Here is a 25,771-nt window from a genome sequence, read left to right as displayed (position 1 = left end):
AAGGAAAAAATAGAAAAATACAAAATTAAAGAGTCAAATTACAGAGAACTTGAAGTTAATGAAAAATGTTTAAAAAATCAACAGAAAAAATGAAATTGCCTATATAAACCCCAATGTTATTTGAAAATGTCAATAAAATTGAATAACCTTGAGAAACCTAATTAGAGGAAACAAGGGAAATGGTTGGTTACTTAATAAATGGTACATACAGTATAACTATCCTTCAGCAAGGTGATGCTGGCCCCCTACCTCACTCCATGTATAAACTATATTCCAAGATGCTTTGAACACTTGCTATTAGCCTGGACAAACCCTGCAATCCTAACAATCTAACACACAGATTTATGTAGGTATAAAATCCTAAACAGTCATTTATGGTCCACTGAAATGTTTTCCCATCAGCTAACATCTTTTCCATGTATACAGACCCACTTTGCTATTTGTCAAATTCTTAATTCTCTCCTCTCAAATCTTCCTTGACCTCTGTTCACAATTAATCACTTCTATCATTTGTATTCTCCTACCTCACTGAGATAGATAGAGGTTTTTATACAGTTTGTCCTGTATGAGAGTGAGGTTCAAATCTCTCTGCCACTACCTTGGAAAAGGCAGGCACTGTAACCAGCTGTTTCCTTCCTCCCCACCCGAGTCACAGAGCTGTGCGTTCAGATGAAATGAATTCAATATCGTACTTGCTGGTCAGGAGGGACAGTCCAGCTTTACTATTTTGAGATGGTCAGTGTATTCCTGTCATGAAAATCATCTGAAAACATTTATATTTAGTGTGGTAATTAGCTAAGAACAAACCCGGACAGAACTTAGTTTGCTCCCTTTTTCTTGCATCTACACAACAATGTACTCAAATCAACCTAGCAGTCTAAGGTTTGGGAAGTTGCTATGAGATCCTATAGGAAGAGAATTCTTGCATCTCTCAAGTCTTCTAGATAATGCAGTATGAAGTTATTACATATAGTACTGCAGTGATCCCTGTTGGCAACATTCAAGTCATAAATTCTTAACCATATTATGAGTTTGAGGCTTTTTTAACTTAATGAGATGGTTGAAAAAGGAACCAAGACCCAAACTCAGAGGAGTAACTAGTAATCACATTTCATCCAAAAGAGAAGGCTAGCCAAAAAAAATATCCCTTATTTCTCTCCATACCTGCAAGGAAACAAGCCAAATTAAAAAACAAAATATTTAATAGGCATTTTTTACAATTGCAGTACAAATTATCACTTCAAACATTACAGGGTTTTTATTAATCACTAGTCACCCAATAATTTTTGCAGCTTTTTGAGAAATTGCTTCATTCTAAAGTGAATATTTTAGCACATTACTTTGCTTGTACTTCTATGTATCAGGAGAATTTTATTGTATCTTGAGTTCAACAACTTTAAACTTTCACAGGAATTGCTTGGGCAGATGTCCTAATTTCAGTCATTCACTGGAACAAACTTTAAAAATAGGCAAGAAATCAGAGAAGATTATGCTGGAAAAGTTATATAACTGGGGTCACAGAGACACTGCTGCATTGTAAAGTCTGTGCCTCAAATCCTCTGCAGTGGCCTGTACCGTCTTACAGAGCAGTAATGAAGAAACCGCACGGCCTGTATGGGAGCAGAGAAGGACCGAAAATAAAAAACCCACAGGATGAAATCCCCAGGGTGGTGGCTGCTCATTGTCCAGATTATTCAACCAACTCTGCCGTGAACCTGGGAAACCTACAAACTCAAAGCACTGATCTAAAAAATAAATAAGGCAACTCCAATTGTCCTTTTTTTTTTAAAGAGAACATTGGTGTGTGAACCTTACCTATGATCGCCTCAAAATTCAGTCTACGTTATTCACTAAATTTGAACATCTCATCACATATTTGTTCAATTCTTTATGTTAAACTACTGACAATTTTTCTTGTGATCTGCCTCCTGAGGGCAAAAGAATTCTGTGTTGATACTTCCTGTCAGACTCTTAAGAGCTACCTATGTGATGAGCACCTTTCTGAATTAAACTTCTGTTCTCTGTTGAACTTATGACTACTTGCATCTAGAATAAAAAGGAAACCTGAAAATCAGGTCAGTTTCCAGCACTGCAAGTCACTGCTGTGATATATACACCTATTTTCAAATTTACCTCCTTTTTGGTGGGAAAAAGAGGTGACAGAGGAAAGAACGTTTGAGTTAAGAAGTCTTTGATTCCATTCCCAATTGTATCCTTAGTTGCAAAGTGAATCCTGGCAAATCATTTAACTTCTCTGGGCCGCTGACCCATCTTGTGTTCTTTCTTCCCCTAACTCTTCAAGAATGATATTGTTTACTTGTGTGTATGAGAGGTAACAGGACATAAAGTACTGACTACAGAAAGTGTTCTCATCAGCGAAGGCCAGAAACACCACCTCTTACCGCTGGTAAGCTACATGTATGCTCTGTTTATCTCCGGGGGTCACTAATACCTCTCTCTCTCACTAGTTTTCAGATGAAATTGTGGTTTTGCTTTTGTTTTGAGCACCAAATTTAAGTAATCTGCAGTGTATCCTGATAGTGGTAACGAGAAATAATTCTAAAAGCCCAGAGGTAAAAAGAGAGTGGTATCCCCCAGACGGGATGAATATCGCCATCCTAACCATGAGCATTTAGTGCAGGAATTCTCCGGTCACATTAGGGATAATACAGAATCACTGCTGTAGGATTCTAGGGCATTAAAAACTCCTAAATATGGTATGCGGCACACTAAGATTTCACCAGTGAATTTCTTGTTACCAAAAATATGGTATCTGCTCTAAATGGAGTCTATGCCTTATAACCTTATTCTTAAAATGTAAATTAATACGGTGATACTGTTCTAAATGACGGACTAGGGCAAGAAGTGGTGTTGCAAATGTATAGAAAAATGTATAGGCAAAAACAATAAACCTAATAGATAGATAAGCAAACCCAAAAATGCTGCCCTGGGGTTTCTTATCGGACAGGGGCATTCTCCTTCCTGAAGCCACAGGCAGACAGACGGGCTAAAATACATATTCATAATGTAACGAGGACCAGTATCCTGTGCCAGTATGGGGTTTCACGGTGTGTGCTTTTACTTGGTATGGAATGTAAGGGGAGAAAGAAGCCACCAGGCTTCCTCTCTTAGGGAAGAGCCAGTACATAAAAACCAGCTTAACTTGTACGCGGGGGCTCAAGACTGTAGTGCTGTACGCGGCAGGCACTATCCAGACACGATGCAGGAAGGAGTCTGCAGCCAGTTTCAGATCAGAGTAAGCAAATGGGATGTGCTTCTGACCCCAGACAGTGTAGGACACCATCTCCCACGTGATCAAGGTCAGTTTACATGTATATAAATAAACACAAGGGCTCACAGGAATGTATAGTCTAGCTATTTGGTTGATCTATTGGGGGCGTCCAACTCTTACTATTATTATTTTTTATAACCTGGTATCAGCAGGCCAGGTATACAGCTCTCAATGGTCCCAGCCACCTTTCAGTTTTATAGCTCAACCTTCAGGTGTTTCACCGTGAAGTTATTCCCAATATCTGTAAGATACAAACAAGAATTTTAAAAACCCCACATACATAAATTGAAAAACCATTTAAAATCCACTGAGAGCGCGCATCTTGGACATGATCAGCTAGATTCCCTTTCCTCAAGTCCACACGCTGACTCTAACCAGATTCTAGGAAACTAAAATGCACACGTCTGGAATAAAACATGTTGGTGGCTGAATGATCATCTTGTTGAATAATAGACACAATTTCTGTGACCTACACGAGAGCGACAGAAGGACAACTGTGTTTTCAGTGTGCCTTTAAATAGAGGTCTCTTTTGAGCCGGTGGGGGTGGGGGGCAGTGGTGAGGCCAAGGCTCGGGGCTGCGCCCTGGAGAGATGCCGCGGGGAGGAAGGCACGCGTCCTCCGGGAGAGCTGCCGTCCACGCGTCCTGCTCACGTTTCCGCCAGCGGGTCAAACACCTGCAGCACTGTCCGCTTGTCCTGGTCACTGACGGACGCCCAGTGACCCACGTCGTTCGGCCGGTGCTCCGGCGGCAGGTCGGCGGCGGCCGAGGCCCTGATTTGCAGCGGGGCTGTGTGCGCTCTCCCAAGGCTCCCGGTCCCGGCGTCCACTGGGTCAGAGCTCTTGGAAAGCCAGGCACTCTTCAACAGGTGAGAGTCGTGGAGAAGGCTCCAGAAGGGATCCTGGTAATCACCAAGAAGGGAGGTGGCCTCTGGCTGCGTCTCCTTGGTGCCATCCGCCTGGCTGCCTGCAGCAGGCGAAGGGCCAGGACAAGCCGGCTGGGGAAAACACATGCCCTGGTCAGGCGGGGGTGCCTGGGGACTGTCACTGCTGCTGCACGTGAGGCCCTGGAGAAGCTGGCTGTTGCTCTGGAGCACCTGCAGGTGGNGGGGCGGCGGGGCGGCCCCAGCAGCAGGAGGGGCGGCATCGGGCGCCGGCTTCCCCCTGCTGGGCCTCCTCTCGGTCTCCTTCCCGGGCTGAAGTGTTCTGGGTTTGGGGACAGGAGGGACGGCTGCTAGAGGAGGGGTTTCCAGGCTGGTCTCCGGGGGCCCGATGGTAAAATGGACAGTTTGTTGCCCACACTGTTCTTCTGGCGACTCGGGCTGAGAAAAGGCAGGACAGAGAGTGAACGTCAGTAAGAGGCCAGCGCCAGGGGTGGGGGGGTGGGGGGGGGGCAGGAATCCACACCCAGACGCGGTCGGTCCGCAGGGGAATGGGGATGGGGTTGAGCGGACATTCCAGCAAACTCAAGATCTGAGAATGTCTGGGATGCGGAAAGGTAACCAGATACAACACGGCAGAGGAGAAACATTAACCAAGCGCCAGCAGGTCCGATGAAATACGGGAAGCTTCAGCACCAGGGCCACACAAGGGTTTTATTTTATTTTTTCCTGGTACCTTAGGAAATGGGGTTATGCTCTTCCTTGATTAAAAGCAAATCTCCAAAAATACACACGATCTTTTCTGAGGCCACGGCTTTGAAAATTCAGGCTGAAGGAACGTCGTCACGGCATTCAGCTACCTGAAGGGCTAACGGATCAGCTTGCTCCTTAAATCTTGGATATTTAAACACAGAAGATGGAGAATTTCACACGGGGGCATCACTTCCTTGCTCTGATTCAAAACGATCACAGAACAACTGCACGGAGCCAAAGGAAGCTTCCATACCGCAGGGGCTGTTGGCACTGTCTGTATCAGCCCGGTCTCTGGCTCTTTAGAAAACAAACTGCAAAATCCACCCCTTCTCCACCAGCCTTTTACTGTAACCCCTGTGCAGTGGCCTGAGAAAAGGAACCCATTTCTGCCCTGGCTTTCCAGAGACAAGACAGAGCAGGGACAGGGAAACGAAGAGGAAAGGGGTCTGCTCCGGAAGGAGGCCCGGCAGATGGACAGATGTGACCCGCAAGCAGAGAGGCAGACGGATGCCGAAAGCACAGAGCAAGCGCCAAGCTCACAAGGCACACTTTCCCCGGGTGGAAAAGCAGCGGCCGCCCCGGAACGACCAGCCGAGGGATTACCCGGGTCTCATTACTAGAACACCGAGATCAAACGGCAGATCCAGATGTGTCTACGGGTGCCAGTCTTTGGGCTGCGACTGTCCTGACAAACTCATGTCTCTGAAGCAGCAAGCGAGGCTGAGAAGCTTGAGAGTGAGAGCAGAACACAATCTGCAAGAAAAGTGGCAAGAGAAGCGGTCGAAGCCCCGGTGTCCGAGCCGCCCACGAGCTCGTCAACACCGCTGGTGCAGGAACCCGTTGTCAGTTTTCTGGCGCAAGCCAAATGTGGACGTGTGCAACCCCGTGCACACGACACAGATGGACACGAGCAGGAAACACGGGAGCCCTTGGAGGGGCGCATCCCACGGCGGCTCCATCTGGGGGCTCAAACGGAACATTTAGGGAGCCTGGCACCTCCAAGCTGCTCCGCTGCAGGGACAAACCCGGGCCTTTTCTGCTCAGCTAGAGCCAAAGGCGCGGCGGGGACGTGAAGGAGGAAGCGACGGCCAAGCAGGTTCCTCGCGGACGGGGCCGTGTCTGGGAATCCTCTAAGCAGACGCTGGAGCCACTCGGGAGGAAGGGACTTCGCTCCAGGCTCTTACCTTTCCTGTCCTCCGCAAGGTTGGCTTCTTGATGGCAGGAGCCCTGGGTGCGGGCCGACGGGGCAAGAGCGGGGCCACCGCCACGGGGGGCTCTGGTTTGGAAGCCCCTTGGTCCCTCAGGGCTGTGGCATTTAGGGCTTCTCCGGGGACGCCTGAAACACACAGTCGTAGGGACGGTGACGTGGGCAGGACAGGGCACTTCATGGCACGATTAGTAGGTAGATGGTCTGCTACCTTCTAACCCTAATTTACTCAGGCGATGTATTTCCTTTTTTTTCTAAAAACAAAAAAATCTTGGGGGGGGGGTGTCAGGACCAACCAGCGAGGTTTACCCCCCAGTCTCTCCTGTTCACCTTCTCGCCAGAGAGGGCCTTCATGGGGGGATCAGTGAGGCCCAGACATCACATGCAAAGTTTTATGGTACGTGTGTTTCTCTCAAGGGAGGTAATCCGAAACTTCTCAAAATCTCCACAGGGCCCACGACCAAGGAAACGTTAAGATTTTGAACCTCAAACCTCTCCTAACCGCCATATTCATAGAACTTTTTTAAAAAGCTTTTTGGGGTGCCTGGGTGGCTCAGTCAGTTAAGCATCCAACTTCAGCTCAGGTTATGATCTCACAGTTTGTGGGTTCGAGCCCCGCATTGGGCTCTGCTCTCAGCACAGAGCCTGCTTCGGATTCTCTGTCTCCATCTCTCTCTACCCCTTCCTCTCTCTCTCTCAAAAACAAACAAAAAAACATTTATTAAAAAAAGTAGTTTTATTGAGATATAATTCACATGCCATGAAATTCATCCTTTTCAGAATATAATTTAGTATTCTGTTTCTCAAGTATATTCCTAGAGTTGTACAAATATCACCGCCATCTAATTCCAGAACATTCTCATCACTGCAAAAAGGAACCCTGTCCCCACTGGCAGTCACCCCCACCCACACCCTCCCCAACTCTTGGGAATTACTAATAACTTTCTGTCTGTGTAGATTTGCCTATTCTGGACACTTTGTATAAATGGAATCACACAATATAAAGCCTTTCGTGTTTAGCTTCTTTCATTCAGCATAATATTGGTAAGATGTACTCATGATAAAGCACATATATGAGTGCTTTTCTATGGCTGAATAATATTCTGCTATATGGTTACACTACATCTTACCCACTCATCAGCTGATGATCATGTGGGTGGTTACATCCATACAATTATTTATTATTATGATTATGATTTGAGAGAGACAGAGAGCGTGCGCACACCAGCAGGGGAGAGGGCAGAAGGAGAGACAGAGAGAACTCCAAGCAGGCTCCATGCTCAGCGCAGACCCTGACATGGGCCTGATTCCATGACCCTGGGATCACGACCTGAGCCGAAACCAAGAGGGACATTCAACTGACTGAACCACCCGGTGCTTCCTAATTTTATTACTCTTTTTAATAAAAACGAAACCACTCGTGATAGTTACCCTACAATGTTTCTTGATCTCTTAATTCATGCCCTCCTTAACTGTTACTTGGGATTGCAAGGAAGGTACATACCCTGACTAAAAGCAAGCAGACAGCTAGGCCTGGGCACCACCCCCCAGAGGTCACGGTCCCCCCTCTCCAAAAAACAAGAAACAGAAAATATTAGTATCAGCAATTTCGAATGCATGGTGGAGATCCCAAGTTAAAATATGATTAACATGGGTTTCAAGGGAAACAGCAATGCCAAAAAATTAATAGGCAGTTTGGTGGAGAAAAGGTTCCTGCCAGACAGTAAAGAAGCTATCCTTGCTAGTGATTTAAAAAGTAGGTTTTATGCCTGAAATAGGGATGCATCCCCTACCTATCTCTTTTTACGGAGCCAGCGCAATGAGTCAGTGCCTGGGGCCATTACCCTTTTCTAAAATTCTTTGTTAATTTCAGTCTCTCCCTTAAAGTACTTCTTAATAATCCTGGGGTTATTTCCATATACTTACTGAACTTTAAATATATATATTCTAGGGGCACCTGGGTGGCTCAGTTGGTTAAGTGTCCAACTCTTGATTTCAGCTCAGGTCATGCTCTCACGGTTCGTGGGTTCAAGCCCTGCATCAGACTCCATGCTGACAGTGTGGAGCCTGCTTGGGATTCTCTCTCTCCCTCTCTCTCTGCCCCTCCACGCACGTGTGCTCTTTCCCAAAATAAATAAAATAAATACATAATTTTAAATGCACAGTAAAATTTAGTAGTGGAATTTTATCAAATATAGATGAAGGGTGCTTCCACTTGATACTGCATCCAGAAAGAAAGAAGTTACCTTCTCTTCTAGGTCCCTTTTAGTAGGAAGAGGCAGAGAAAAGACCAGCAGCAGAACCCCAGGGGACCACTCACCCCCTCTGGCTTCCAGCAGACATCGGATAGCTGCCTCTGCCTCCTGGGCATTGGTGGTTTTGATCTGCTTGACATTGTAGGGTTTACTTATCCCCGTCCTGGCTTTGGGCTTCAGGACAGAATCAGGAAGAAAAGCACCGTGAACACAGGCAGGCAAACAGACTCACCCGGTACGCTCCCTGCCCGCTGATCTGTTCACAAGCATGAGGCGCGCAGGGCTCCATCCGATGGCAGTTAAAACACAGACTCCAATCCAGACCCCCTCCCTCAAGCCCCTGTCCCCCCCGGATACTCTCGGACTGACAGGAATGCAGTAGTACTCAGAGCTGACAAAGCCTCCTTTCCCAAACCGGGTGGTTATCGGTCTTCACAATGTGGATAAGCCACCATCTACTTCATTAACTGGGTAAAAGCCAGAAAGAGTCAACAGAAGCCACTTTTCTTACACCTCCGCACGATTTTTGACACACCTTCCAGATACATGTTTTCTCCAAAGTACTCTTTCCGCCTCTTCACCCAAACCTCTGGGTGGCCACTGACACCTGCGTTCACTACCATCAACCACTGAGGCCTGGCCACCCTTCCCCCGGCTGTCACACGTGACACCTGGCCCAGCCCTGCACCCTCCGGGACAGTCTGCCTCTGCCCAGCACCCCGGCTTCACCTCCCTTGCTCTATTCCACTGACCTCCACCTACTGTCTTCCTGAGCAGCTCACTGCCATCTTCTGGAACTTTCCACCTCTACAATCCTCCCTGCTGTTATCACTGGCATTCCCCTGCCGTGCTATTTAGGCCCCGTTACCTCTTCTCTCAAGACAACTGATCAGAATTTCTCCTATTCTGCCCTCTATCAAGCACTGCTCTATATACACCAAGGTCCACGTTGAGCCTCGAAAGGGAGAGAAGCGGGTGAGTCTGGAAACAGTCTCACCATGTGGGACACATGGGACGTTTTTCATCAAAGGTGATTTTCTCTCTGACCCTCTGACGACCATTTAAAGCCCTACGAAAGGCATGCTACTGAGTTACGGGTTTGGGAAAGAGTTGGCAGAGGGTAAAGAGGTGCCAGTCTATGTATTCACGGAGGAGGTGATCCCGCATGACCTCAGGGGCTGACGAGCCACGGGGCAGACCCCTTGGGTTGGAAGCGCTGGCCCACTTCGCTTTGGGCAGGACACGAAATAACTCACCGCGTGCTGGGGCGCTCCGGGTAGCAGTTTTGCCGTCTGCAAAATCGAGTACTGCCCGTGGGTGCCGGAGGAGATGGACACGTCCGAAGCTGACTTTTTCACCATTAAACCAGCTGTGAAAACCAATGAGGCAGAGTCCCCATCTCAGTGAGGCCGCCGGCTGCTTTGCGGGCATCTCCCAGCCAGTCGGGGGCAAGACCAACCACAGAGGCTCGCAGGGTGCGGGCCCCCGCTGGGCATTCACAGAGTCGGTAACTCACTCACTCTCTCCTTTGATTCTCAAGCAGTTTGTGACTATTCTCTGGCGAAGTATTATTTGAACACAGATTTTAATCTAACATCCTGGGGGGGAGGCTCAAATCTGATAGAAAAGCCAATTCATTTTTGAGTGGTTTAAAACACACTGCAGTTATTAGGACCCAATTTAAAAAATGGTTTGGACAAAAAGCTAAAAAAACAAATCCCAAAGCAGGGGAATACATGATATTAAATTACACTTACGGTCACTCAGAAATCATGTCTTAGGACGTTTAATGACATAGACGTCAGGACGAAAGACCAATGACCAAACAAAATGGATGCCAAGTTTGTGAAAAAATAAAGAATAACTGCAAGTAGGTATAGACATACATAATTAGAGAAAGGCTGGAAATCTTGTGATTAACCATCGTTATCTGTAGACAGTCAAGTGAATTTTAAAAAGTTTTGTATTTATCTATTTCAGTAAAATTTCTGCAAAATGACACAAATTTTATTTTACTTATTTAGTATTTTATTCTATGAGTGTTAGAAAAGTAAAGAATACACATAAAAAGTCACATGCTTCTGGCTCACCATCCATTACTATGGTGACATAAGCCAAGATGAACGCAAATGGAAAATAAAGCCTGAGGAAAATCTCTGTGTCTGACTGTCACACGTTTTGGGGTGGGGACAGAAGTAAACAGCAGAGGTAAAACAGAAAGTGCTCAAAAGCACGTCACAAATCTCTTCTCAGGTTGTTGAGGAAAAAGCTGGAGGGCCAAGCACCGGTTCTGGAGGAGAGGAAGAGGTGTGCTTTCCTCGGCACGTGGCCTGGGCCCGCAGAAGCCAGGACGCCCGGTGTGAGGCGGCCCTGAGGTCGCCTGGAGTGTGGGGCATCTGGGCTTACTGCAACCCTGGGAAGCAAGGAGAGGGCCGGTGCGGACAGAAGGCCGCTTCTGCAGGCATGGGGAAGAAGGTACCGGAAGGTCCTTGCTCGGGGGTTGCCTCAACTTTCCATTCTCTACCGTCTCAAACAGAAAGCACCTTAAAGCAAACCACAGCCACAGGGGGGTGAACAGCTTTGTAAAGGATTCACACAGTTTGCCCTGAGAAACACGACCACCTCTGACACCAAGACAAAAAGGAGCCTGAGGAGGGGAAGGCGCTGGGGACCGGGGTGAGGCAGCAGCGGACTCAGAGGGAGGTGCTGAGGAGCAGGCCACAGGCGGTTATTCCCAGCAGGCACAGCGTAAGCCCAAAGCAGCGAAGTCTTACTTGGAGGGGGGGGTCTCTGCGGCGGGTGAGGAGGCCGAGGCCTCGTGGGGACCGACAGAGACCTGCTTGGAGAACGGTGGCGCAAGTCCCCGACTGCTTCCAGCTCCTGCGCGAGCTCCGCCAGGTCGGCATCATCTGGAGGACATGGTGGAATGTGGGTGAGGGGAGTTGGGGCTCAGACTCGGGTCTGATCAGACTCGGGCTGATCGTGCAGGAGGGCCTCCTGAGGACCGGGGACCCTTCTCTGCCGGCGTGAGGGCCTGGGGTGGGGGAGGGTCACCCAGTGCCTGCTTGGAACATGAGATATGAGCAATAGACAAGACATCTTGTCCAGACGCAAGAGACATGGAAATATTTCCAAGTGTAGGTGCCTTTCCTTCTGAAATAATGAAGGAGGCTCTCACACAGAATAGAGGAGACAACAGAAGACCAGAGCCCGTTGGTTTGAGCTCCTCACTCTAGCACAGGACAGCTGTCTGGGGAGCCGGGACTGCTCTCCGCCTCAGCCATCCTGGGACAAGCTCCTCATGTGGAGAATCCCTGCTCACCCATCAAGCTCCAAGTACCGCAGCCCCACCGCCAGCTACTTCACAGGTGTTCACACTCCTCCTTGCCCCGCAGATGCCTTCAAAGGCTAAGAGGGGCGTGAGGAGGTGACTGCTTCGGTTTTAGTACCTATACACGTATTACACATAAGTTCCGGACACTTTCAGATCTTGTTTCCCACACTACGACGCAGCCCAGTTAATTTCATTTTGGCTCAGACACTCCACCCCTCACATTTCCAACAGCTCAAACCCATGGATGCTTGAGGTTGGAGCTGGGGAGAAGCAGATTTCTCCTACTGGGAATGCCTGACCACCCACAGAGTTGAGGATGTGCCCTCTTGATGCCCACACGGTCCCATGCTGCTCTGATAATTTTTTCAAACAATTTTTAAACGTTTATTTATTTTTGAGAGATAAGAGACAGAACACAAGCAGGGGAGGGGCAGAGAGAGAAGGAGACACAGAATCTGAAGCAGGCTCCAGGCTCGGGGCTGTCAGCACAGAGCCCAACGTGGGGCTCGAACTCACAAACTGCAAGATCATGACGTGAGCTGAAGTCAGACATTTAACTGACTGAGCCCCCCAAGATGCCCCTGATCTGCTAACTTTTCATTCAAGGAGGCCTTTATGCTCATACACGCCCTCCCCTTTGGAGGCTTCCTCAATGATGGCCACTCCCGGAGAAAGGGACCACTTCCTGTCTGAAGAGCATGCCCCTTCAGCCACTTCTGCTCCGGGGCAGGAGCCCTCCGGATGTGCAATGCATAGAACCACCTCGATGCACAAAGTCTGCTGCTTGCGTATCAGGCAGTAGTCCTCAAACCCAGCCGTGTGCCTCAGTCACCCGGGAGCTTTGAGAGATGCCAGATTTCCAGGGTCCCAGCCCGCCCACCCCTGCCAAACCCACAGCTCCCTGGTGGGCTCAGCAACCTGGAAGTTTACCAGCTCCCAACGGTTCAGGGCAGAGAGACTACCAGCCAACTTTGGGGCGACTGTGCAAAGGGGCTTTGGGGTGTCTGCACCTCTCTTGGCAAATTACCTCCCCTGCGAGGCATCCCAATCACTTTGACCCTGTTCTGTATTCTCAGTCCCAGCTCACAGGGTCCTGACAGCTGCTAGGGTCCTGGACCCATCGGGCATAGCTGTCCTCCAGTGGGGGGGGGGGGCACAGCGACCGACAGCTAGAAGGTACCTGTGGCTGCGGGTGATCCTACTGACAGTGAGGCTGGAGCACGGAGTACCCTGCCTCCCAGCCCACGTAACACCGGAGGGTTTTTCAACTTATAAGCGCCATCAGACTAGATAACCTACGGCCTTGCTGTTCAATCTGTGGGACTTTCAGTCTCTCTCGGCTGAAGGCTAAAATGACAGAATGATGCTAATTATCATGTGGCTGTGCAATAAAGTATTATGTAAATGTAACCACACACCCGCACTCAGGACCTAGATACTGTACGGACCTAGAGAGCATCTTGCTAAGGGAAATAAATCAGACATAGAAAGACAAATACCGTATGATTTCACTTATATGTGGAATCTAAAAGACAAAACAAGCAACAGCAAAAGAAAAACACCCCAGAAACTGACTCATACGTATGGAAAACTGGCGGTTGATTGGGGTGGGGGAGGGGGGACGGGCAAAATAGGTGAAGGGGATGAAGAGGTACAACCCTCCGCTTAGAAAAGAAGTCAGGCACAGAGATGAAAAGTATAGCATGGGGAATATAGTAACATTGTTTTAACATTACACGTGACAGATGGTAACTAGACTCACTATGGTGAGTATTGTGTAATGTACGGAACTGCTGAGTCACCATGTTGTGCGCCTGAAATGAACGTAATGTTGTCTAGCAACTATACTTTCTTTGCAGTCAGTTATACTTCAGTAAAAAAAATGGCTATGTCTCCTATGGGATTGAAACAGAAAAGTTTTGGAGAGGAGAAGCAAAATTACAAATGTAAAAAAAAAATGCCTGTGGCCATTTAAATAGATAGAGGAAACAGGAATGGACATAAATCTGGCGTGTTATAAGGATACCAGGTGTAAAAAAAATATAGAAAAATAAATAAAAAATAAGAAGCACTAGAGAAAATCAGTGCAGTGGTGGCTGGATACTGGCCCTGAGCCCCGTTTCCACCACTGCTAGGATTTGTCGTTTCAGCCCTTTCGTGGGTGTGGGCACTTGATTGGTGGCATCATTCAATGCCCTGCTGTGAGGGAAAGAGCAAACTCAATGCCAGGGCCAAGCTACCTTTGTAGGTCGGGTGCTGCTTCTTTTTATTGAGTCCCGGTGACCTGCTGGCAGACACTGCAGCTGCGTAGCTGGGGACTTCGGAAGGGCTGTCTCCTGACATCTCACCGTCAGAGACCACGGGCTGACACAGCTCATCCACCAGATAGTCTTCGTCATCTTCAAGAATGTCCCCTTGGGGAAGGAAACGTCACAGCACACAATTAGGGTGACTGGCACAGCCTCTCAGAAGTGGGTCTGTTTCAACATCCGGGCTTGCGGCTCCGCATCAGGCTGCCTGCAGCCATGTCAGCAAGTGCGGGACCCCGACCCCATCCACGCGGGAGACAGGGGACCAAGCCCACGGCCCAGGCAGCCTCAGGACCACGGTTTTCAATGTCGTTCGGGACGACCGCACGTCCCACTTACCGGTTCACACCATCACCCCGAGGCAATGTGGAATAACACGCTTGCACCTCAAGGACCCTCGGGAACCTTTACGGGCAGGGTGTTAGAAGCGGGTCCTGAAAACCTCACGCTGGCTGCAGGAATGTCTGGCCCGCCCACCTCACCACAGCTGCCAAGGAGTCTTGCAGGGACTACTCACCCTCTGACTCATAGTCCAAACTGGTGAAGTCAAAGTTTTCCTCCAGCAAGCAGGAATTGGCGGTTGGAGACACGGACGCCATGCTGTCCCGCTTCCGGATGATCTCCTCCTGCCAACCTTTCAGCCAGTCCTTGGTCTTTGGTCTGATCTTCACCGCTCTGCCCTTCACCTGTGAGGACAGGGTGACCAGCCGAGAGCAGAGACGTCAGAACCACTCTCTTTCCTTTCGAACGTTCTCTCGCTCAAACTCCTGCATCAGAAGCAGGCCAGTCTTCCAGTTTTACCAAGAAAAATTGAGGGTCCAGACCTCAGGCACGATCAGCACGGCTCATATATGGTCCAAATGAAAGTTGAATTATCATCTTTGGCTTTTCGTTCCGTGTGAATGTCAAACTGGGAAATTACCAAAATGGAAACCACCTGTATGTGGCATGTTCCGAAATACACGGAGAGCACTGCAAAGCTCTCCCTCGTGCAGGTGCAAGCCGAGACAGACCCGGGGACTCAGCAGGATCTAGGCTCGAGGACTTGCTCTTTCTCCCAGATTCTGCAAGTGGCCAGGGACGCACGTTAGGTCCCTCACTGAGGATACCACAAATAGATACCGGAAGGAAGACTACCAGCTCCTGTGGTGCCCACATCTGGAAACATAGGTGAGGAGATCCCAGGACCACGTGAAAGCACAAGAAAACCCTAGGGAGCGAGCAGCCCCCGCTCCACCGGCGACCAAGCATGACTCACCTTCATACCGTCCACGTCCAGGACGCTGAGAGCTGAGTGACTGTCCGCAAAAGTCACCAGCATCTGCCCTTGGTTGATCCTGGAATAAATGAGATGTGCTAAGTCAATGCCAAGTGCAATGCGACAGCTCAGCCGGGGTCTGGCCGGCGTGTACGTGACATGCACGTGGGACCCTGCGCCAGCCAGGGCAGCACTTACCTGACCAGAACAATGGTCCCGTAATTGCCCAAAGTCTGCATCAGCTCTGTGCGCACATCCTCAGGAAACTCGTTTTTCTCTTCTAAGGTTGGTGACTGAAGGTTGACTATGACAGTGGCATCCAGGGGGCCCTGGATAGAGGACACTTCCTGGAACACCTTCTCCCGAGCACCCACGTCGACTTCTTGCACTTCCACCTCCACGATCGCCAGCACGGGTCTGTGTTAGACACGAAGGGAGATAGGTACCAGTTAACAGGCCGAGCAGCTCCTGCCCCCACAGCCCCACCGTCAACAGGGACATCAACAACCCAGGAGTGTGGCCCCAGCAGAATGCCTGCGGCCCGGCTCTCCTGTCCTGGGGTTTCAGACTCTCTCTTTGCCCAATCTTAGCGTTGTCTTGGCATTTTTACCTACGAATGATTTAGAGGAAACAGTGCCAGCCACTAGCAAAGATTTTTTACATGGCTTTCACCAGTACTGACAAGGACGGTGGCAAGTGCGAATTCTCCCCTTGCTAGGGATTCGAGCTTTTTGGAGGGCGACTTGGCAACTGGTGTTAAGAATCTCAAAAATGTTGGGGCGCCTGGGTGGCTCAGTTGGATAAGCATCTGACTTCGGCTCAGGTCATGATCTCATGGTTCGTGGATTCAAGCCCCACGTCGGGCTCTGTGCTGACAGCTCAGAGCCTGGATCCTGCTTCCGATTTTGTGTCTCCCTCTCTCTTTCTCTGCCCCTCTCCTGCTTGTAATGTGTGTCTCTCTCTCAAAAATAAAGAAACTTAAAAATTTTTTAAAAAACCAAGAATCTCAAAAATGTTCACCTCTTTTGATCTAGTAATTTCAGTTCTAGGACTCTGTTCTAAGAAAATGACCAGAGATTCAGACAAAGATTTACATACAAGGTTGGTTATTACTGCTGATGGGAGGGAAAAGGGGAAATAATCTAACTGTTCCACAAGAGTGAAACAGGTTATGGTGCAGCCGTATGATATTTTATACAACTAATAAGATAATATTGGAGAAGTCTAGTTGACACACACAAGAAAACAGATTGGCAGGAAATAATGCAATTGTTATTGTTTTTTTTGAAAGGTTAGTTTTTATTTATTTATTTTTAATGTTTATTTTTGAGAGAGAGAGAGAGAGAGAAAGAGAGAGAGAACATGAGCAGGGGAGGGGCAGAGAGAGGAGGGAGAGAGAGAATCCCAAGCAGGCTCCACACTGTCCATGCAGAGCCTGACTCCGGGGCTGGATCTCACAAGGGCGCGATCACGATCCGAGCCAAAATCAAGGCTGGATGCTTAATCAGCTGAGCCACCCAGGCACCCTCAAAATAACAAGTTTAATTAAAAATGATTAATGTAGTAAGTTAGAAGGCAAAATGGTAAGTCTGCATAACATAATCCCGATTTTCTTACATGCATTTACATGCCAAAAAGCACGTCTACGCGTGAGCATGCACCACACACAGGTTAACATTTTGGTGTAAAATCTAACATGCCCGGAAAACACAGACTCCACACGACAAACCACTGCAGACACAGAACCATGGAGGATTTGCTTGTTTATGTAGGTCCCTTAACTGTCAGTAAGTGATTTGCCCTGCTTCTGTAATTAGAAAGATCGATAAATGTCTAAGACACATCTCCAACCACCACGACCAGATCTGTAGCTCCCCGCATCCAGCTGAGCGAAGGCCACTCCATCCTCGCGGTTGCTTAGGCCGAACCTTGGGGTCCTCCCCAAATCCTCGCGCGCACGCGCACACACACACACACACACACATACACACACACACACACACACCATCCAATCCCACAGGCTCCACCGCTCGCTTCTTCCCTGGCCCCACTGGACGCTCTTCAGCTGACTGCGTCAACGCCTTGTCATTCAAGCTCAGTAAATCCCAACGTCTCTGGGTGGCCGGCCGGGTTCCACGTGCTCTGCATTTCTTGCCCGTCTCCTGTGACTCCCTCTCCTCTTCCCAGTCCGCCTCTAGCCGGGATCCCTGAATGCTCACTGCCTTGCTCTCCCCCGATACTCCCAGGGCTCACACTCTCACATCTTTCGGGCCTTGGCTCCATGGCCACCATATCTGAAAGGCCTGCCTTGAACCCTGGGTTTAAAGAGCACCAACCCCTTGTCTGACTCTTGCCGTTAGTGTTTTCTGTTTCACAGCACTTGTCCGTCTGTCCTCACTGGATAATTCCATGAGAACGTGTTCTTGTCTGTTTTGTTCCCTGCCTGTCCTCAGTGCCAGGAAATGGGTTTTGCATTCAAGGCCCTGCTCCATGAATATGGCTAAATGAACCGCTTCTAAAGACACTCATTGAACTCGTAAACCTGAAAGTCCTGTATCTGGAGATTTCCCAAGGTTCATTTCCGGGCACGGATTTGCAACAACAGGTTTCTCGAGAATTTAGAACCACCAAAGATGTAGATTTATGGCTGACCAACTGTTCACCACCAACTCTCTCTCCTAATCTGCCTTGTGGAAGTTGAAACTGACAGGCAAGTTAGGCAGCAGCTGTGGGAAGATCAAATCTTTCCTATTTATACCCTCAAACGCCATCATGTCTCTTCACAGATGCTCTAGGAGACGGGCCCAGGTGCACACTGAGCTGCCGACCCTGCTGCTGTGTTCCATCCTTAACACAAGACACGCAAGTGCAAACCAACAGCTCAGAGCATTCTCAGAATCCAACACTTAAAAACCCTATGGCATGGGGCGCCCGGCTGACTTAGTCTGTTGAGCGTCCAACTTCGGCTCAGGGTGCGATCTCACAGTTCGTGGGTTTGAGTCCCGCATCAGGTTCTGCGTTCTCAGTGGTAAGCCTGCTTCAGATCCTCTGTCTCCCTCGCTCTGCCCCACCCCCCCCACCCAAGCTTGTGCTCTCTCTCTAATAAACCAACATTTTTCAAAAATTAAGAAAACAAAACCCTATGGCATTCGTAATGAAACACATCACCAGTAGGTGAATGGGGAAATTCCACAGACATATTTAGTGGAACCCTGGATAGCAAGCACAAGTGAATGAGCCAGTTCCGTAACACCGACCTGACTGTATCTCAAAGACATTGAGAGACAACAACGCAAGTTGCACAATGGCGTCACTTATGGGAATTTAAATGACAAAGCAGCACAGCTGCATCTCTGAAATGCTCATAAATGACGTCATTGATATGAGCAACTGCAAAATACTAACCGATTAATTCTTGGTGGTGGATACACAGCTATTTGGCACACTCCTCCTTATTGTTTGCTGAATTTCACACACATGCACACACGCATTCCGAAGGGGACAGCGTGCCCGTCCTCCGTGGGGAGCAACAGACGCCACTCCCGTTGGGAGAATGTGCCGTGGCAGCCAGGGCCGTACCTGTGGTCGGATGCCTGCAGTTCCGCTCGGCCGTAGTACTTGAGGGCGCCTGGAGACCAGGAATGTCTGACCGTGCTGTCAGCATCCACGTCGTTGTCTAGCAGGTTGAGATCTCCAGCTACTCATGGGATTACGATCAAGAGACCCACACACAACACAAAATCGTATCAACATACAGAAAGGCCGACTGTGGAGCCTGGGCCACAGGGGTCTACATCACAGACCACTCCGTCTCAGACTTGTTCCCTCTAACCCGCTCGGCTGGAAGCCACGCCAAGGTGGCCCTGGGGTCAGGGGCAGACAATCTAGGTCGGGTGTCCAGTGCCGCCTCCATCCCCAGGGGACGCACTGAGTGGGGATGCAGGCAGCGGGGTCTCCATCCCTGAAGCCACAGGGTGTCTGCAGCCCTTCCTACAGGAGGAGAAGCAGAGACTAAGACCACGATGATGTCCCTGCCCCTCGATGCACCGGGGGTGTTGTCACAGATGTCCACAGACTGATCTGAACGATGTGGTTCCCTGGCTTCGAAATCTCTACACCCATCTCGTCAGGAAAGCCGAGCTGTTTTACGTAGAGGTGTTCTAAATCAGCTGCCTTTCCCTGCTGGCCAGCGCCAATGCTTCAAAACATACTGGGCAGCTAATTGAGAAAACGCTCCCTTCCTGCGTCAGGCTCATGTTCGATTTGGAATTGGAGCTTTAAGCAGGTAAGAGTTTGGTTGAGCAAAAAGGGTAGAGCGTGTCGTGGGTAAGGGCACAGACACTGGACGTTAGAGCTGTGGCTTCTCTCCTTGTGGCCCAAGCAGGACAGAAGGCAGACGGGGTGGGGGTGGGGGGACAGCTGTGATTGCAGGGACAGGGAGAGCCAGAGGGGAGCCCCCCAGAGCACAACTTCCAAAGCTGAGGGGCCAAAACAAGCGGCATAACTCTCCTGTCGCTCTGGGTTGCCCAGACCGACTTGCCCTCTGTGGTATCACCGTCCCCTCTACCAGCTCTGAAGGTGCACGCGTCCCACGCACCTGTTCTGTCAAAAGGGTGCCTCTTCCTCCACCACAGGACCCTGTCCGTCCAGGCAGGGGTGCGGCACTTGTCGCTTGTGTCGTAGGCGGCCGAGCCAACGTCGTACTTGTAAGTAGGCCCAAAATCAATGGTGCCTTCGTGGAAGTCTTTAAAAATCTATTGGGAGAAAAGACCAAGACCACCTTCATTCTCCTAGATTCTGTGCGTCGTATATAAAAACAAAAAATTTAAAAAGCGCATTCCAAAGGGCTCTGTTCTTTAGAAGACACAGAATCTACATTTGCAACTATGTTTAAAACTGAACGTGTGCTGTTTAACCAGCAACAGAGTGACGATCACTCATTCCAGGGCCCGGGAGACCGCAGAAGGCACGCAGGGACGGTGCCCATCCAGGCCGTCCCACAGCCAGCACGATGCCCGCCATTGCTATCAAGGTCTTGGTCGATATTTGCTAACTAAATAAACTGGGTCAATAGAAGCACAGGGTTAAGACCGAACTCTCTGTTTCACTCTGGATCCAGCCGCGGTGCCGTGAGAAGACCCTAGAACAGCCGGGATGAATCCTCTCAGTGCTCCTGCGGAAGGGTGTGCACAGCACTGGTAGGAGGCGGAGAGAAAAACCTGTGGTAGGGACGTATGGCGTGGTCACTTTTCCATCTGGCCTCCCTCAGCAATCCACGTCCGTGGCGGGTCGGGTGGGGCGTGCATGGACAGCGCCGAGGACCGCCTGCCTCTTGCTGCAGGGGAGACCTTAACGTCCCTCTCACCGCTCAGGTTACCAGCTGCGTTTTCAAAATGTAAAGGGACTATGGCTGTGCGCCCGCCATCTGGGCCCAGCCTGCCACAAAGCTACCAGAGACCGACACGAGCAAACAGGATTCACTGGAGAAGATAATTTTGGGTCATCTGGAAGCTGGCCAGTGGGACATGGAGGAACAGAGGACAGATACACCTGAATCCTTCCTACCGTGTCACAGCCCGCGGAGTCACTAAAAACTGCAGATGGGTCATTTGGGAGGAAGAACATGAGCTCCGTAGTTTGACAATCGTGGACCGCATCATGGCTCTGTGTACTGACTGTGTGGCCTTGGACTCATTTGACCTTGGCCTCAGTTTTCTGGTCTATAAAACGGGTATAAATATCTAATTTGTGGGTCAGTCTTGAGGATTATCCACGCAAATTGGTATATAAAGTATATTAAATATGGTCATAATCTGTCAGTGCGTTCGCCAATGAGAAACAGAAATATCATCAAAATAAAGCACTTTGAGTGTCCCTCAAAGGTGGCTGAGTGTATGCGAAGGCTGGTGTGCGGGTAGGAGGTGGCGTGGGCTTGCACACACTCTCCATCCTCTCCCAGCGCAGTGCTCACTGCTGACCTGGGACCTCCGAAGCAGCTCTGATTCCCGCTGAGCGCGGGTACTTACTCCCTGCTGGGACCCAGAGGACTGAGGGCTCGGTTTGTGTGGAGGAGGAAGGGACAGAGCCCAGGCCCTGGCGCTGCTGGGCAGGCTCCTGCTGCCACTGCTCCCGGGGCTGGCCTGCGTGCCCGCCCCCCTTCCACAGGGTGACGGCCGCTGCCACACGAGCAGACACACAGACCCTGCGTGCAGCCCGTTGGAGGAGGACCAGGCAGTGGGTGTGAATGGGCGCTCTCGTTTCTCCAAGGCCACACGCCACACGGTTTACCATCAGAATGGCTGTTCACTCCACTCATGGAGCTAAATTTGCAGAACGCTGGTGTAGACACTTCGAGGTTACTCCAGGGTAAAATAAGCTAAGACAGATTTTAAGGGCACAACTTACTTTTCCACTTGACTTCTGCAGCTGTAGCTGATCAAACTCCAGAAGTTTCTTCCAGTCTTGGCGTTTGACAAAATAGAAGACTTCTTCGTAGGTGAGATCGATGCGGTAGTTGAAATCGCCGCACCAGAACACATAATCGTGAGAGAAAATGTTTCTTCCCTGTTGTAAAGAAAACCACGGTCATCCTGGCCCATCTTGCAAAGACGGTGGGAGACGAGAGAAAACTTCACCGTGAAGATAATACGCAGATGCAGTTTTTCTTAAAATGTTACTTCAAAAAGTCTCCTAATAGAGCAACTCCTCTTTCATTAATCCTGTACACCTACTGAGGGGCTTTGACACAGCTTATTTTATTTTTTTAAAGTTTATTTTTTGAGGTGGGGGAGGGAGAGGATGCACAGGGGAGGGCAGAGAGCGAGGGAGAGAGAGAATCCCAAGCAGGCTCCTTGCTGTCAGCTGAGAGCCCAACTCGGGGCTCAATCTCATGAACTGTAAGATCATGACCTGAGCTGAAATCAAGAGACCGAGCCACCCAGGTGCCCCTACATGGCTTACTTTGTTTCAAATGACAGTGTTTTTCAGTGGTTTGGAGAAAGCTCAACTCTAACTGGGGGAGCATGACCGCATCCTTCGCTGCGCCCGCCCCAGCTCTGTGATTGGCTGTGCTCCTGCGTTTGTTATGTCTACACACCCAAAGAAGAGTCGCCCCAAACATTAAGAGTTATGACAATCAGGCGTAAGGAAATATGTAAAAATGCTCAGAATGTGCAACTTTGTAAAACGTCATGGATTTCATCCATTTTCATCCTGCGACCCATTCTCTGTCCCAACTCCCGGTCTAGCCCATCCTGAGCCTGAGGTCCACTAGCACAGCTCTGGAGAGCACTGACCCTTGTCCTGTCTCCTGCCATGAATCACCAAAGGCAATGACAGCGGCCATTATGCATCAGCCCTACCTCCCATCTACAAGAACTGAGCTGTGTTCTGGGGCACACTGCCCTCACAGCAATCCTGGAAAGCAGGCACTATCGGCTCTCTTTAAGATTAAAAAAAAACTGAAGTTACACCACCTAGTGCATAATAAATGCAGCACTTGACCTCACATCTGCCTAACTCCAAAATCCGTTTCTGCTATGTCCCCACTCCCTGCAAACCACGACAGGAATCCAGGCAGAGGACTAAAGTGATCACGATCAAATAAGCGTGTAGAGCCCTGCTGTCCAAACGAACTTTCTGCAGTGATGGAAATGTTCTCCATCTGCACCATCCAAACCGGGAACAGCAGGCACAAGCAGCCACCGGGTGGCCATCAAATGTGGCCAGTGTAACAAGGAATTTTTGTTTTATTTAGTTTTAATTAATTTACTAAATACCTGCAGGTGTAGGGCATTAACTTATAGGAACCCGCAATATTTCTGTTGTTGAAAAAAAGGTGGTTGTTATAAGCCCTTTGAATATTTTGAATATGTCCCAAGTTTAATGTTTTGAAATAGCATTTTAAGTGAGAAGGTCTGGACAATTTTTTAAAAAAAACTAAAGAGACACACAGAAAAAACATGCATAATGTCCTACATAAATTAGAAGACTACACATTGTAAATCTCCCAACTCTGTTTCTTTTTTATTTAATTTTTTTTTAAACTTTATTCATTTTTGAGAGACAGAGCATGAACAGGGGAGGGGCAGGGAGAGAGGGAGATGCAGAATCGGAAGCAGACACAGGCTCTGAACTGCCAGCACAGAGCCTGACGTGGGGCTCGAACTCATGCGCCAAGAGATCATGACCTGAGCCGAAGTCGGACACTTAACCAACTGAGCCACCCAGGCGCCCACTCTCCTTTTTTAATTCAAGAAACAAAACTACAGCAAAGATGATAACGCTCCTTAATGAAAATGAAAGAGTTTTTGCTTTGAGTGCCTGTGCAGCCCAGTAAACAGGGTGTCAGTTTTAGGGGATCTATCTGGCCTCACATGCAGCACCTCTGTGACCCAGCCAACCGTGTCACAGATGTCGGCAGAGCATGTGGTGAAGAACTGGCCTCCCCTCACTGCTGGGTAACAGGTGGTTTGCAGCAGGCTGAAGGTGTGCAGGCAATCATCTTTGCACGGGGAGGAGAACATTCCAATCTGAATTTGAAAAGAAGATCCGCGGGCTTTGGGATGCAAACCCCTGCCACCACTAGAGGGCAGCATGGTGCATGTTAGCCACAACGTGGAGACCAGGGGGAAGGATCCAGGGCTCCTTGGTGAGGAATTCACACATTGAAAAAATGGGCGTTTGGGGAGCCTGAGTGGCTCAGTCAGTTGGGCATCCGACTTGACTTCAGCTCAGGTCATGATGTCACAGTTTGTGGGATCAAGCCCCGCGTGGGGCTCCGCGCTCACTGCACAGACCCTCCTTGGGATTCTCTCCATCTCTCTGTCCCTTTCCTGTTTTCACATACTGTCTTGCTCTCAAAATAAATAAACAAACATTTTTTAAAAAGTAAAAGTAAAAAACGGGCGCTCTTATCGGAGCTGCAACAGAATGCATGTGTGAAGACCACGGATCTCAAGAAAACCAAGCCTCACACTGGATTCAGACGTTCCTCACCAACTTGGACAAAGCGTGGACTGCCAACGAGAAAATCAGAAAACACACAAAGACGCAACGAAAATGCATAAGTGCACAAGGACTTGATGTGGGGCACAGAACACTCCAGGGCTGGGCGCCTTGGGCTCACCCCTGCTGGATCATCTCCCCGCCCCCAGAGCCGAGCCCTCATCGGTTGCACTCCCGATGCCCGGCCTATCCTGGCAGCTCAGAAAAGCAGGCGTGGGGCTGCTCTGCACAGGGAGCCAGCTCCCATGTCACCTCCCGGGCCACCAGCCACCCACGGCGCGTTGCTCACCATCGGGAAACTGAGCTTCTGGGTGATCTCCCTGTAGTCTTCGTTCCTCTCCTTCACCTGGGACTGCCCAGCCGTCAGGTGGCTGCACACGAAGCAGAGGCTGGTGCTGTGGAACTGAAAGCGGATGCCCACGGCGCCCTTGTTCCCCGCCTTCCCTCCCATGCCCGTCTTCACCGTGTCGATCGCCACGTCCCTGCAACACAGAATGCACACGGGCGGCGGCCCCTTAGAGGCTACGAAGGACAAGCGTAAACCTGCTTCGCTACAGAGAAGAGCTGGGCGGCAGCATGAGGCTTGTGGCTCGGAATCCATCTAATCCCATCTTAAGTGGCCAGGCCACGTGGTGCCCGGCGTGGCCGGCGCTCCTGACGGCTCTCCTCTCTCCTGTGCCCACAGCAGCACTCATGATGCTGTCGCTTCCATCCCCGCTTTCTGCTTCTATGGCTGCCCCACCCCGCCCTACCCCTGCCCCACCCCTGCAGCCTTCCCGCAAAGCACGGGTGCTGCCGCCGGGCAATCCACGCGTGTTAAGAAACAGGAAACATCCAGTTATTTGTGCCAGGCTGGGTAGGCGGTTTGCACACAAACACCCGCTCACATTCGAGTGCCCACTTAGGAGGCACAGCAGCGAGTGTGCGGGTCCATGGGACGGTAGACTGAGGCACATGGAGGTCTACCCCCGCTCCCTGGGACCAGCACTCAGCACACAGGGTGGCCAAGGAGCACACGAGCTAAACAAGCTAAGGCTGAAGGAGGGGCCGGGGACACTGGGCGGCGCCTGGGAAATCTGGAGTTCCCCGGCACCGGCCTCTCTCGGGGTTCACCTCTAGGCTTTGCCCTGCCCTTGCCTTTACTGGCTCTTACCTGCTCACTCTGCCATGATCAGCAGTCGGGGACACAGACTTAAAGATTTTCTGAGTGTCACAGAAGGGGATTACGAGCACAGAACACAGTCTTGCTCTCCAAGCTCTGCCGCGGGCAGCCTCCTTGCCTCTAAATACTCAGAGGTGTTCAACTCGGCAACAGGGAAGGTTCGGCCGGGCAGGGGCGGTGAGAAAGATGCGAGGGAATGCCATGGACACGAGCGAGACCAGGGGGCAGTGGGAGGTGAGCAGTCACTGAGGGAAAAGGCGAGTTCCTCCCAAACCTTAAAATACACATGCACACATGCATGTGCGCACACATGTTC

General features: G+C 49.9%; 2 protein-coding genes across 2 annotated transcripts in view; one reads left to right on the top strand and one right to left on the bottom strand.

Moving 5' to 3' along the window:
• The window catches only part of SERAC1 (serine active site containing 1), a 50,323-nt gene extending 48,294 nt beyond the window's left edge, over window positions 1-2,029 (top strand). Inside the window, exon 18 of the transcript XR_013332988.1 lies at window positions 1,566-2,029. The gene's annotated coding sequence lies outside the window, so the exon portion shown is untranslated. The remainder of the gene's footprint in view (window positions 1-1,565) is intronic.
• Window positions 1,185-25,771, bottom strand: part of SYNJ2 (synaptojanin 2) — a 103,053-nt gene continuing 78,466 nt past the window's right edge. The window contains exons 15-27 of the mRNA XM_077755122.1: window positions 24,583-24,775; window positions 21,693-21,851; window positions 19,885-20,041; window positions 18,867-18,984; window positions 15,486-15,704; window positions 15,288-15,366; window positions 14,547-14,715; window positions 13,961-14,134; window positions 11,161-11,295; window positions 9,643-9,755; window positions 8,452-8,560; window positions 6,109-6,260; window positions 1,185-4,612 (exon numbers count right to left, since the gene is read on the bottom strand). Of these exons, the coding sequence (XP_077611248.1) occupies window positions 3,941-4,612; window positions 6,109-6,260; window positions 8,452-8,560; window positions 9,643-9,755; window positions 11,161-11,295; window positions 13,961-14,134; window positions 14,547-14,715; window positions 15,288-15,366; window positions 15,486-15,704; window positions 18,867-18,984; window positions 19,885-20,041; window positions 21,693-21,851; window positions 24,583-24,775 (2,449 nt within the window). The 3' untranslated portion in view covers window positions 1,185-3,940. The remainder of the gene's footprint in view (window positions 4,613-6,108; window positions 6,261-8,451; window positions 8,561-9,642; window positions 9,756-11,160; window positions 11,296-13,960; window positions 14,135-14,546; window positions 14,716-15,287; window positions 15,367-15,485; window positions 15,705-18,866; window positions 18,985-19,884; window positions 20,042-21,692; window positions 21,852-24,582; window positions 24,776-25,771) is intronic.

Source organism: Crocuta crocuta, unplaced genomic scaffold, assembly GCF_008692635.1.
Source record: "Crocuta crocuta isolate KB4526 unplaced genomic scaffold, BGI_CrCroc_1.0 scaffold11, whole genome shotgun sequence".
NCBI lineage: Eukaryota > Metazoa > Chordata > Mammalia > Carnivora > Hyaenidae > Crocuta > Crocuta crocuta.
Note: the sequence above shows the minus strand (reverse complement) of the source record. Positions and strands in the feature narration are given on the sequence as shown.